Source organism: Melopsittacus undulatus, chromosome 5 (assembly GCF_012275295.1).
Source record: "Melopsittacus undulatus isolate bMelUnd1 chromosome 5, bMelUnd1.mat.Z, whole genome shotgun sequence".
Lineage (NCBI taxonomy): Eukaryota > Metazoa > Chordata > Aves > Psittaciformes > Psittaculidae > Melopsittacus > Melopsittacus undulatus.
In genome coordinates, this window is record NC_047531.1 from 85,865,920 (window position 1) to 85,879,946 (window position 14,027).

The following is a 14,027-nucleotide window of genomic DNA, read 5'->3' on the forward strand; positions in this document are numbered from 1 at the left end:
TAAGGGGGGAACAGCTTATCTTCCTTCTGCATTCAGCCTGTAAAACACAGGGAGGGTGGTGGCATGTGGCAAGCGGGGCCAGGGACCGTGCTGGAGAGCGAGAAACTTTCACGCCAGAGTTTCCACTCCTGTCTGAGCAGCTCAGATCCAGCACGGAGAGAGGCAGCGTTTTCACCTTCAGGGATTTTCCTCATTACTCATTAATACAGAGATATGTATCTTGCCATTTTTCTGTCTTTTTTGCGTAGGCAACTTATTGTTTTGTTTAAGCAAAGTATTTTGGGAGGAGTGATGGGTGGGGGGTGTGCTCTCCCCTGTTTCCCTGCTCTGTTTCGGGAGCGCTCCCTGGGAAGGTGATCCTGAGCCGTTTCAGTAGAGGTCACTTGTGTGTGCGTGTGTGTGTGTGTGTGTCCCTGGTGTTTGTGTCTAGCATATGCATGTGGTTTTGCTGACTGCACTTGCAGGCTTGTAAATTTTCACCATGGGAAATTACCAACAAAGCCCAATCTGTCTCCTGGCTGCTTTGCACTTTCCGAGGGCGGCTGTACTTGAGCGAGCTGCAGAACGAGGGAGAAAGAGAGAGGGAGAGAGAAAGGGGGAGTTGGGAGGGGGGAGAGGAAGGGTGGGTGGAGGGGGAGAGAGGTAAATAGCCTTAAATCGGAAGGGAGCTGCTTCTCTGTGGTCTTCCACAAGAGCTGCCTGGGCTCTGCTGGCTCAGTAATAACTGAGTGACCTTTTCTTTTGCTGTATTATGTCTGGCTGGTAAGGGATTGCATTTTGCAGCTGATAAAGCCCTGACTTCATTCAACTCGGCTCCTCACACGCTGCTTTAGGTAAGTTGTCTTCAGCCAGGACGGAGACAGACAGCCTTGGACTGCAAGATACTAAAAGGAGGACACCTGTAGCTCGGATACGGTCAACACAATTACTTGGCGGATCCTTGAGGACCTCATTATTTTAAACTTAAAGAATAGCGATCTCCCTCCCCACCTCTCCCACCCCCTCTTTATTTTTTTTCCCCAAACAATGCTTCTTTTTGACCTTTTCCAAGGAGAAGAGCTACAAAGCAGCCACTGTGCTTATTGAACTGCCTCCCCTGTTATCGCTTAATTGAGAAGGTAAGTGAGGCAACTGTGTACATAAGCTTTGGGTCATTTGTGTATGTGTGTCTGCATCACTCTCCCTCTCTCCCTTTCCCTCTTTCTGAGTCATAAGCCGGGGCTGCAATACACACACACACATCTCTGCACTGCAACTTTCACTCAAGCTGCAGCTCTGCTGAGACTGTTTTGTTTAAATCATGTGAGGCTTCATTATTTTTATGATGAGACATGAAATACATGCAAGCAGAGGATGCTGAGCGAAACACATCCAACTGTATGTCTCGAGAAATAGCAAAGTTAACAATGAATTGCAGCAGCAGCAGCACCACTCCCCCCCCCCCCCCCCCCGTTATTATTATTCTTGCTTCTTCTAGAGCTTCCATAACGTGTTTTTAATTATCAAGGGACTCAGTTAATTTCCCACTCCCCGGCTTTAATCCACAAACCTCCCCGTACAGCAGCAGTTTCATTTGCAACTGGTTCGGTGCCGGGTTAACCGTTTGGGCAGAGCGGCGGAGGAGCGCGGTGGGGTGAGCCGGGGGGGGGCAGAGAGGGCTGGAGGTGGCAAAAACTGCCGGGGGGAGCCGGGCTACTAGGGGCATCCGAGCTAGGGCAGCCTCCCTTGGACCGCCGTGGACATGGGCAGCCGGGGTGGCGTTATGAAACAGTACTTCTGTCTGCGGGCCTTTCTTTTCTCGCACACCCCGTCCGCCCCCCTTTCCTCCCTTCATCCCGAGCACTATATGCTATGCTAACGTCGCATGTGACAGTTTAATCAAACCCGTTTGTTAAAACAAAGCTAAGAGACCACTGGGGTTACAGGTTTACGGCTACAGTCAGAGGAGCATGTGGCTTTGCCGCTCGCCATCTCCGTGCGCGGCCGGCGGCTCGGGGGATACCCCCACCTCCCCGGTCTCCCCCTCCCATCCTTCCGTGCCCCCCCTCGCCTCCCGGTGCTGCGCCGCGCCGCATCCCCGCTCACTTGACCCGAGCCGGGGAAGCACTTGCTCCTGTTCCGGGATTCGGTGTTTCAATGAGGAGGAGCTCTCCAGGCGCCCGTAAATCAACTCATGCACAGAAAGGAGAAAAGTTTTGGTAAGGCGGCGGTCTCCCGGTGTAGGGCGCACCGAGCCGGAGCGCTGCGCTGTAACCGGGAGGGATGGGGGGGAACACCGAGAGCGCTTCTCTCCCCTCGTCGACCCCCAATGCGTTGCCCTGGCGAGAGCCCGAGTGTGCTCTAAGGAGCCCCAAAATGGGGCTTTGCGGGACCGCTGCTCAAAGCCGCTCGTTCTGCGCGGTGCACCGAATGCCGCTGCACGCTTTCCTCGGTGCCTCCTTCCTCTCTCCTCTCCCCATCGCCGCCGTGCTCGGAAGGGAATTAGCACAAAAGGGTCGAGCGTCCGCGTCCGAAAGGGGTTCTTTGTTGGGGAGTGTGTGTTTCTTATTTATTTATTTATTTTGCATGTGAGCTGCATCAAAATTGAACTCAGTCTTGCAAATCTCTTGTTGGCCTTTGCCAAGCACTAGCACTTTGCTGCCATGGTAACTGTAATTAAACTGATAAGAGTGGAAAAATGTCAGTATCTCTGAGCCTTGCAGCTGCATTGGAGAAAAAGGGAATCAAATTGGTTCCCAGCACTACTGCTCTAAAAAAGAGGGGGGGGGGGGGGGGGGGGGGTGGTGTGTGTGTGAAGAGAGCTGGAGGGAGAGACGTGGGGGGACACGACGGCGGTAGGGACATAGCTAAGCACCCCCTGTCCCTGAGATCTGGGTACATCTCTTTGCTGCGTTGTCCCTTAGAGGGCTACAGCCTGCAGGGATGCTCTGGGCCACTGAACAGAAAGAAACAAGCTTTTAGGCCCAATCTAGCTTTCAAAAAGAGAAGGGGAAAGAAGAGAAATCTTTTGTTTGGTGTCTCTTGGCAATCGACTAGCCATGTTGGCCAAATTCTTTCAAGCTGTATCACTGCTCCCAGCTGTGGGACTGCATTCCCATTTTTAGTTTCTACCTAACCTCTTCTCTTCCACCACCCCTCCCCAGCCCACCTCTATTATTTAACCCCCCAAAACAAAATGAAGCAAAAATCAGATTCCTCTGCAGAAGAAGGGGGGCCAGAGGTGAAGTTTAGTTATATAGTGTGGAAAATCAGCTCAAAAGTGTGGAGAAGAGACTATATCCAGAGTACTAAAATCCTTACTTTTATATTTCTTTAAAAACCCCTGAGTGTTATGGAGTTGTGGTTACTTTGTTGTGTTAACTACAGAAGCTGAGACTGTGCGGATGAATTGCACAGAACAAGAGAGCATAATGGAGGCAATCAACCGTTAGGCTGGTTCACAATGCAATCCAGGCAATTAAAAGCTCACCAGAGTTTAAATGAAATGGTTCTACTTATTTCTGTGCACCACACTGCACAGGCTATTATTTATGTCTCTTTTTTTAATTATGATTTCCCTTAAACTGTCAAATAACACAGAATAGCAGGGTCTCGGAGGCAGTAAGAATGTTCCACAGAACAATTTACATGCCAGTCTAAAACTAGTTACGACTCCTGATGTGCTACATGCGAGTTCTGAAATGTTTCTTTGCTTTTGAAACCTTCTTTTTTCGCTTCAAGTCTGTGTGTGTATTATCCTGGATCACTGGAGCTCTGAATGTTTTTAGGATGAAGCTACAAAGTGGGGGAGCATCGTAAAAGTATTCTTTTTATCTTCTACTAGATCTCTAACTCTCTTGTTGACTGTATATTGTCAGTATGCTGTCTTTTGAAGACCAGTGCACTGATACTTAATTTGCTCCAAACTGATCGAGTAGAGGCAATACATACTGCTGTATGTATGCTCTACATGCTACTGTCCTTGAGAGAACTTCAGTTCAGCATCCTGTATGTATGTATGTACTGTATGTATGTATGTACTGTATACTGTATGTGTGTATAATGTATGTATGCTAAACATACTACTGTCCTGTAGTCCCATACTACTGAGAGTGGGGAGAGTGGTCTTTAAAAGTTTTCAAGTGATCCAGCACGTAACAGTATCTACCTCTTCCTCCTTTAACATGCCTTTTAAAGACTATCTGTACCACTAACCAGAAACTGAGCTCTGTGGGTTTTGTGTGTGCTGCACTCAGCATCATCAGGAGCCAATTTTGCTTATAGATGCTACTAAATCCCTAACAAAATACAGTTCATTATGTCAAATATTCATTCCCTTTGATTTTTGAGAAGGGTGATGATTGGAGTGAGATGGATTTTTGTTTCTCTGCCTTCTTCCAGGAGCCTAATTTAGCTTTTTCCAGCAATCTTCTTCTTTATCCAGAAATCATAGTTACAAATCAGTTGATAGTGTTTCATCACACAATAATAACAATAACCAGGGATGGGAGTTAGTGGCATTGAGCTTATCTGGGGAGACTGAGGGAAATCCAAAAACCTGCAAAGCAGGTTATTAAGTTCTCCCTTCAGAAATCCTAAGGGTGGTGGATGGTGCTGAAGAAGTCTGTTTCCTGCACAGCACTGCAGTTTATGTGTAGTATCTTGGGCACTGGGATGGAGGGAAGGGTAGAGAAAGCCCTTGAAAGCATATTGGGGTGAAATAGAAAGGGGTTGTTTGACAGTGACAGAGTAGGCACTGAAACCTCTCAGTTTTGAGAGCAGATACGCTCCGTGATGCAGAGCATGGGTAGGACTGTGCATGACTGAAGGGAAAACTGGCTTTGATTTTATGTATTTATTTATTTAACAGCCTGGGTATAGCACTTACTGTATGGGGTTTTCTTGGAGGTGCTCTGTAAGCTCTGTGTTCCCAAGGGAGAGGAGGACAGCCAGGCAGCAGTGCTGCTCTGCCGCTACCTGCTGTTTCAGCAGCGAGGAGTTCGGACTGTTCTGTAGGTGCTGTCAGGCTCTGAAAGGGTCCTTCCTGCATCCTAAGGGATAAATGGGTACCGAAACCGCAGCCTGTGGAAAGCCGGCTGACAGCAAGGTGCAGGTGTTCTTACTGCCAAATTGAGAGCTAGAAAGACACAAGCACGTATCTGAGAAGTGTAACTGCATCGGCGATATTATGGGGATGTTAAAGGGGAGAGGGATGATCGGTGAGGTGATCTGCATTAAGGTGACTTGTACAATACAGAAGAAAGTAACAGAATGTTCTGTTTTCAAAATGAAGTTATTTAATCCAGGGCATGTAAAGAAAAGGGCATGTGCAAAGAATTTGGAGGTATGTAAAACACTTTTTGGAGCACTGTTTTGTGCTTTGTTTTGTTTAGAACCTTTCCACTCTTCAAAAAAAAGAGTAACTTTCTTTTTATGAAGAAGCTGTAGTTTGGGGACTCAATTTTTAATTTATTTAACCTTCATTAAAATAGAAGCAGCTTCATTGCAAGTGAAGTGCAAAAAGAGCAGATCTATCAGAGGAAAAAAGCATTCGTTTCCTCCAAAAGCTGCTGCAGATTGAATCCCTAATCTGAAGATGCTGCTGGGGGATGTCAGCACCAGCTTCTCTCTCAGCCTCAGGAAAACAGATGCGTGGGGTTGCTAGCATGACTACCTGCCCCTTTTCACTTGTCTCTACAAGGAGGTTTGGGCTACCCAGCATGAATGACAGTGTGCTGTCTACTTTCTTCATCAGTAGAAAACGTCTCAGAAGTTGTGCAGGGATATGTGCAATTTGTGCAAGCTGCAGTTTTATTTGCCATAAAATAACCTCTCATTTGCAGCATATATACCTCAGGAATTACCAGCCTTGATTATTGCAATTTGTTCGGATGCTCGCTCGTTCAGCTGTGTTTCTGCGGCATCTTGTTCCTTTCGGATGGCACAGGACAGTAGATCTGCCTGGATCAGAGGCTGTCAGCCTTCACTCTCTAACCTGCTTCCTTATCAGGCGACAACATTTTTACATTAAGATTTTTTTCTTTAAAGCCTTGAACTGTGTTAGCTCCTACTTTATCCTGGTTTCCCTCCAGCTACAGATTAAAGTCCCCAACAGCCCTTCTTGCTTCTGAACTTTTTAACTGAGTTCCAAGAAGTTGATACCAATTGTGGCCAATTTCATGTGTCTGTCCTCCATGTGGCTGAAGAGGGGTCTGGGGATAAGCTTGTTGGCACTTAGCAGGTATTTAGACTCTGCCATGATACTCAACTTTACAGATGAAGGCTTTTTGACCTAGCAAAGCTATTAGAGCTCCGGCAGGACTTTATTTTACAGTCTGGTGTAGGTTCTTTCCCAAAAATCTCTCATATTGTCACTGATTTTAGAAGTTATTTGTAGCAACGTTATTTTGCTGCTTCATGTATGTACCCTGGATTTAGGGGAGATAGTTGGCAACTGAAAATACTGTCAAGGCTCAGCCTTTGTCTCACGGTGCTTCCTCAAGATGAGAAGTGTGTTTTCTTTCGCAGATCTGCCACACACTGCAGAACCCTATGCAGGTCACCAGACATCATCCCCTGCCCTGTGGATGACAAGCGCATCTTGAGTCTGTATGTGGTGTAGTAGCTATGAGAGTGGCATTGACTGGGGAGTAACAGGAAGGCAGCAATGCCATTCTTTATACTTATGGGTAGAAAAATACAGATCTTACACTTTTGTTATGAGTTTTCAATGCTGTGCACCAGTACTGCTGTGGTACCTCAAGGTGCCCACTAGGAGAACTGTCGGAGCATAATTGAACAGCTAATTTAGCAGGTAAATATATCACTCCGGAATGTGCAATAGGGAGCGTATTACAAAGCGGGGAGCAAGGCTTCTGTACTTATGTGTCACAATAAGAATTACTATTTCTAATTCAGTGATCAGCTTCTCGGGTGAATCCTTGGTAATCCTGGAAAGTCACTTCACTGTGGTTGCTGTGGTCCACATAAATCCCATGTGTTCCATGTGCACATATTCGTAGAGATCCCTGGGATGCCTCAGCTGGCATAGCATTTAACCTCTTGTCTCTGTAATGCCGATATCCATAAAGACATACTGTACTATTGCCTCAAAGATTACACTTATTTTTGTGTTTTGCTTGTACAGGCTGCTTTAAAAAAACCCAAACAAAACCCCAAAACCAAACCCCGACTTGTTCATGTTGTAGCTCCCTGCGTCTGCCTGTCTGGGAGGGTGTATTATAGCACCAACAGATATCTGCTGATAGAAGCTGGGACTGTAAAACATCCTTGCCAGTAGGTATTGGAGCATTCTTAATGAGCTCTTCAATTTGCTTTTCTTTGTTGCAAGACTATTTGACCTTTCACAGTCTCTGAATAATAACAGGGTGCTGTACCCTGAATTTTGGGGTAGGATTTGCTTGTTGACAGCAGCATTTGTTGCCCAGGCTTGACAAATCTCATTGTAATATCCAAATGCACTCTAATGAGTAGCATTATAATAAAAGTTATGTTTCTGATTGTGTTTAAGACAGTGAGCTAACCTAACAGTGTGTCAGTTCTCTCTTCCTCTCTGGTGCTTGTTCGATGTCCAACAAAGCATCCACAGGGCTTTGGTTTTGTTTATTCTAAGGAATGACTTTCAGAGAATTGGTCTGAGTGTAATAGGATGGCAGTTTGTGGGATTAACCTAGAGAGACCAGTCTGTAAGCACTGTGGGGCAGTGACCTTCTCTCCCCATTTACTGTAAAACTGAGAGCAATTGATTTTTGTATGGATCTCTGGAAGCTGGCTGCAGTGCTCTGTGTACCAACACTCAACTGTGTTCCACTTTTACCAGTTCCCTCCCTCAAACTGTGGGTCAGACATTTGAATTGGTTTTTAAATGCTCTCTGCTGTTACATCTAAAGGTATATATACATATGCGCTTAATGGACACTGCTGTACTCCTTGTCCTGAACTAGCTGTTGGCTAAAATAGCAATTGGGAAGTGGGACAGGGGGTTTTATATGGGGAGTTTGGGTGGTGTTTTTTGTTTGTTTGTCTCTTGGTTTGTGTTTTCTTCTTTGACAAATTGGCAACTCTGACTTTTTAGACCTTTCAGAAGGTCCTTACACTGCAGGTTGTAACTGGAGATGCTGGTACTGAAGCCTCTGGAGCTCTGATTGCTTCATTCATGAGTCATAACAAGAACTGAAATCTTAAAAAGCTAACCATTTGCCCCACCAACACTAAAATGTCTGCGTCAAAGCTCCCATGAAACTCTGGCCCTGTGCCTTTAACAGCTTCAGTTTTCTCTTTTTTAGAGTCTGGAGTGCTTTCATATTGTATAAAGGTAGTGCAAATAGGTCCAGATACGTAGATTTCGCTATGTTTGCCACCATAGATATGCTGTTTATTTCAAATTTTGGTTGCTAAATGTTGCATACTTTAGGAGAAAGCGGATGACTTTTCAAGTGAACTGCTTTTATTTCTCATTTTTCAGGTTTTAATCTTATTTCTTTCCAGCAGAGAGACCAGGGAAATAAAGTGTTAAAGAGAAGCTGTGGAACTTAGAGCAGTGGAAGTTTCTGCTCTCAAGTTTATCTTAGCATTGTTTTCAGCTTGCTGGGGACTATCTAGGTTATTTCATCCGATCTACACCACTGCTTTTTAACAAACGGGGGTGGCAGGGGAAGGAAGAAAAGGGTGAGACTTGTACTCAAGGGAATATCTGTTTTCACTCTTCCCTTCTCTTGTTGTATTTCAGGTATACAAATGCTCTCAGTCCAGCCAGACACCAAGCCGAAAGGTTGTGCTGGCTGCAACCGTAAGATTAAAGACCGGTATCTTCTAAAGGCCCTGGACAAATATTGGCATGAAGACTGCCTGAAATGTGCCTGCTGTGACTGTCGCCTGGGGGAGGTGGGCTCTACCTTGTACACCAAAGCCAACCTTATCCTTTGTCGCAGAGACTATCTGAGGTAGGCCACATCCTTCTTATATTCACTGACAAATGTGGCAAATCTGCTCTATCCTTACTGTGTAGTTGCTATTGCATAAGCGGTACTTAAGGGCTGCAAAGCTGAGTATATATGGAGAATGAGAAAACAAATGCTAAGATACAGAGATAAAGCCAAAATCTGAATCAAAAAGAACAAATAACCAGGTCATGAAGGTGGTTGCCAGTTTTCTGATGTTAATGCTGGGGTTCTGTGCTCAGAGGAGGGAGAAAGTAAACCCTGCCTGTGCTTTCCACAACACCATGCTCCCAGGGAGCTGCTGCTCTGCTCCTCCAGTCACCACGGCAGTAGCCAGGTATAGTAGCCTGAAACTGCTCGCGTGGTTTTCACTGGCTTCAGTGCAGGGTTTGGACTCTGTAAGTAAGGGGTGCTTTCATTTGTCTTCACTTACCCACTTCCATCCTTTTAGTTTGCCAAGGGATTTAATTTGTGGCACTAGAAGCCTTTATGAATGTTGCCATTTAGCTATTAGAAGCTGGATCAAGATGACCAACCGTCTTCCCACTGCTAAAATAATCATGTAGCTAGTAGGATCGAATCCGTTTTGGTCCTGATTTAACTCGTTGGCCTGAGTGGAACACTGAATAATCTGTTGCCACTACTCAGACAGCAAATAGTCATCTAGTTTTTCTACCTTCTTTGTTGCTTGAGAATCTACATTCTCAAAGGTATTTGAGGTATAACTTGTAGTCATGTGCTGATGAGCAGCACAAAGCTACTTTATCTGCAGATTGTATAAGTAAATAGGGCTACTTTGCAGCAGCTAAGTTTAATCAGGAAATTCAGTCTCCCTCAGATCTCGATAGTAAATAGAGAGAAAAGGGTTCTCTGGGGTGATTCAGAGCACCTATTTCCTATAGTAGCACATTTCATCTGTTCCCTGTAGAGAGGGCCTAATGAGACTAGCTGCCCCAGGCTAACATGAACTTCTGGGAATATTTCCTCTGCCCCCATAGTGATGCCTTTTCCTTTTAAAGGGACATTGAAGGCAGTAATACACTGGGGAAAAATTAAAATTCCCTTTGAATGTGTTAACTTACAAGATCAGTTTAAGCACAGGTACCAAATAAGAGATTCCCACACACCAATCAGTTCCCATGTCGTACAGCATGGGTAGGTCAGAACAGGAATCAAAATTAAGCCATTAACAACTATTGCTACTCTGGCTCTCGATGTTACAGCCTGTTTAGAGTGGAACAAAAATCTTCACAAATGCATTTGTTCAGCTGAGGCTGCATGGCAGATAAGGTTCTCCAGACGTGGGCTTGGACTACTCAGTGGTGAAGTGCTCTGCTACCTGTTAAAACCCTGAATGTAAAGTAGAGTGCTGGGAATTTAGCATAGAGTTCTGCATCTTAAAGCCATTGTGTTAAATCTGCCAAAGAAGTAGGTAACAAAACCTTACTTCTTAAAGATTGGCAGGGAATTGTTTGAAGGGAACTGTTGTACACGAACCTAACTTTTGTGAATGTAACTTTTGCTCTTAAAGTGTGTGTCTGTAGAGAGGGGTGAGAACAGCTTCTGGGGGGGAAGGTAACATCCTAATTTTCAAAACCCATAGTAGGATCTTTCTATAATAAGTGCGTGCAGGAGAAAAAAACCTCTGCTATGGCTGTTTGATCTGAGTTCCAAATTTACTGGAGACTTTGAACTTACCAAATCTCCTCAGTGTTAGTGCAGCAGATCCCATGTTTTAAAATCAAATGTTTAAAACCAAAAGTTATCTAGTAGTTGAGATATGAGCAGAGCCTATTTCCCCAGCATGGATGTGTGTGTGTGCTTACACACACACTGTAGCTCTCTGAAGGTGTAACAGGAGTAAATATTTTGCTAACAGATTGTTAAAACTCATACTAAGTGATTCAGAGAAAGGAGAGTGTATTTTCTGTCATGACCACATTCAGAACTGGTGTTTCAGACGTTTGTTCATACACAATATCTATTTCTGCTCCAGTGAAACCAGCATATACAAAAAATGATACAATCAGTTTTAAATCTCTGATTCTTTTTTTTTGTCTCTAGGTTTATCAAATCTTAATGAAGCTATCTTGTCATGAACCTTTTTTTAGTGATACTTGTGAGTGCATAGATTTAAACTTGGTATTTATACTAAACTTCAAACTGATGCACTTAAGGTAATTGCAGATAGTCATTTGCCTCATTGCGTCTTATCTACTTAGCTATGCAGTGAACCTATAAAAGGGATCTTTTTAATGCTAATGTAGAAAATAGTTAAATGTTCTCTAGCTTTGTAGTCAAATAAGCTTTCATATTTAGCAACCCACTTGATATGAATTTAAAGAACAAATTACTTGTACTAATGATCAGATTAGGGTTCAGTAACAGTTTCCAACTATCCTCTTATTTATTTTTATTTTTCTTTTCAGTCATAAAAGGAATCTTTGCTACATATAAAAATGTTCTAGCTCCCTATTAATTTATGTGGTGCCCTCTAGAGGATATGTGGCTTGAACGATACTATAAAGAGTAAAATTGCTTATTAACTTGTCTCTCTGTGTTCATTATGTCTTTCAATAAGACAGCCATTGTACAGATGCTATAAGCAATAATGTACCCAGTTTGGGTGCTTTAACATTCATGGTTAAATTCACAAACTGTGTGATTGTGTCTTTGGCTATTTGCAAAGATACTTCAGTATCTCTCATTTAGAGATGCCTGCTGAAAAGCTAAACTCACCCTGCTGCACGTTCTTCTGCATTTGAGCCCTGAGGTACCCACTTTATGTTTTCCATAAATACTCTAAATCTCCAGAACTTCAAAACGTGCTTTGCTTTAGCTCTCTGCTTTGGTAAAATTAGTTAATTTTATTGTATTAAAACCTTTTTTTCTGGGTTGGGGGATGTTGAAGGGATGAAATAAATCTTTAATGCGGTAAGGAGCTTGGAAGGTGCTTTGGGTGTGAGAGGCTTTACTCTGGAAACTGATTCATATAAGTCACTCCAGTGGTTTTAGAGGTGGTGTATGACACCAAAGGTGTCAGGGTGGCCACAGCAGGAATAAACTCTGTTTTGTTAACAAGGATGAGAACTGACTTGAGTAAAGAAAGGACTCAATGTTAGAAATAACACACTCGGAGAAAATCATATGCAGAGTATAATTCCCCTGCAGGCTTCTGTCTCCTTCTTATGCACTCCTGGGTTAGGAAGTGAAGACTTAATTTAAGGAACTTAGGTTTACGCCAATATTTCAAGTCCATTCACAGTAAGTGAAATATGCAAGAAGTTGGGTTTTTTTCCCCTTTTTCCCTTCAGAGCTGTATGGTGACATCTTAATGTATCAGCCTATCCTGCTCTGTCCGCTCTTCTGACTGGCAGCATGTCCATTTACAAGCACAATATTCCCTTTGAAATCTGTCATTACTGCCATTAATGACCAGTCATTATGTTAACAGCCCTTGGGCTGTTAACGTGTCAAACTGGTTGTTAACTGGAATGTTATTACTTATTTAAACTGCAGGTATGAGTTGTGTGAAATGTGCTTTGGTTGTGTGTTCTGGGTTGCTTCTGCTCAAAACAATAGGGAAACAGCAGAACATTTGCCTTTAGGGTGCCAAGGGATTTGCTTTCTGTTCCATCTGCTCATTTGATTTCTGCGTATTTGCGAGGTCCTCCTACCCCTGGGCAGCCTCCTGATTTCAGGTGCAAGTGTGTGCAATCCTGTCTCTTAGCCTTGCGTGCAAATGGGCAGCCGCAGATATTTCCAGATGCACAGTAATGCCTGCCACACATTTGAGATTCATATCTGGCCCCTAAAAGTGTAAAATGAAAGACCGACAATTACATGTAACTCAGTTGTATTAAATAATGAGCTTCCTCGGATGCAGCAAAAATATGAAAGTACAGCTGTGCTAAGCTAGTAGCAATGTAGGTCAATCACCCTTTTCACTTAGGTTTTTAACTACGCAAACCCTGCTGAGCGACCAATGACTACAAAGTGCTGTTTCATTCCTATTTAATTTTGGCAGCATTTTACTGAAGAGCAGGCATTCATGCAGCTAAATTATCTTCACCGTTTCTGGTTTTAACTCCAGCTCCCTGACACTAAATGTTGAAGTACGTATCTCTTAGTAAACACAAAGAATATGGTTTCTGATTATTTTTTTCTGTCAAACCCATCTCTTAACATGGAAATTGAATTAGAACTTTTATTACTTTTTGCATAATTTCCCTAACCAGGCAAACAGATCATAGGAAAAGGATTAACCAAACTAATACATTGGGGTGGAATTTTTTGCCCTGAAACACTATCAGAGATGGAGAGGGTGGTGATGCAGAAGTCCACCCCCACCTCCACTGCCCAACCTGGTTATTGATTTTACTTGTAAATGTACTGCAGACTTCAAGAGTACCACTGAATAGCTGTGAAAATGGGTAGACCACTATTCCTGAAGACAGGGGCAGATTTTCTGGGTTTTTTTTTTCTCCCTGTTTGCTGGTTTGGAGACCTGAGACAAGCCACATATATTGGATGAGATCTTGTAAATAATGAGATGTGACTACAGAAAGTAAAGTGTTCAACCATAAGCATCTTAAAGATGCTGCCTCTGTAAAATATTTAGCTTGTGAAAGGGTGCAGAATGAAAAGAGTAGAGTTTAGAGAGCTGCTTTTTCCTGTACAACTGCTCACGCTCTAAAGGCAATTATTATTTAAAAATTACTACATAGGAGTACTTAGACTTAAAACATCTTGTAGCCTGGTACCGATTAGCAGATCCTATTTCTCGGGTGGTGGAAAGTGCACTTTAAGTATTGCAAACACAAAGATACGAGCTCTCGTCAATGCATTTATTGCATTGACACCTTACAACCCACTACCTGTTATAAGGTTATTTCAGACTGACACCTCTGCATGCTTCTTGCCCAGCTTGATTAAATAAAGGTGGATCTTTAAACATTTAAGCACCCTGAGTTTTCAGGAATACCAAGGTATTTACAGCAGAGAGGCTAAAAAAAACTCTGCTTTCTTTGCTAAAGCTTTGCAGAACTGAACTGCGATTTGTACATTAATATCCTTGTTGCAATGCAT

The 14,027-nt window shown here is 43.5% G+C and overlaps 1 protein-coding gene across 3 annotated transcripts in view; it reads left to right on the forward strand.

The window, feature by feature from the left end:
* The first annotated feature begins 615 nt into the window (after positions 1 to 615).
* LMO3 (LIM domain only 3) overlaps positions 616 to 14,027 on the forward strand; it is a 56,726-nt gene continuing 43,314 nt past the window's right edge. Inside the window, exons 1-3 of one of the 3 annotated variants that reach the window (XM_005148146.3) lie at positions 616 to 833; positions 1,052 to 1,118; positions 8,729 to 8,942. In XM_005148146.3, the coding sequence (XP_005148203.1) occupies positions 8,737 to 8,942 (206 nt within the window). In that variant the 5' untranslated portion in view covers positions 616 to 833; positions 1,052 to 1,118; positions 8,729 to 8,736. Of the gene's footprint in view, positions 834 to 1,051; positions 1,119 to 1,579; positions 1,634 to 2,083; positions 2,199 to 8,728; positions 8,943 to 14,027 lie in introns of those variants that run through there. The other 2 variants (XM_031048136.2, XM_005148144.2) reach the window with 2 other exon arrangements.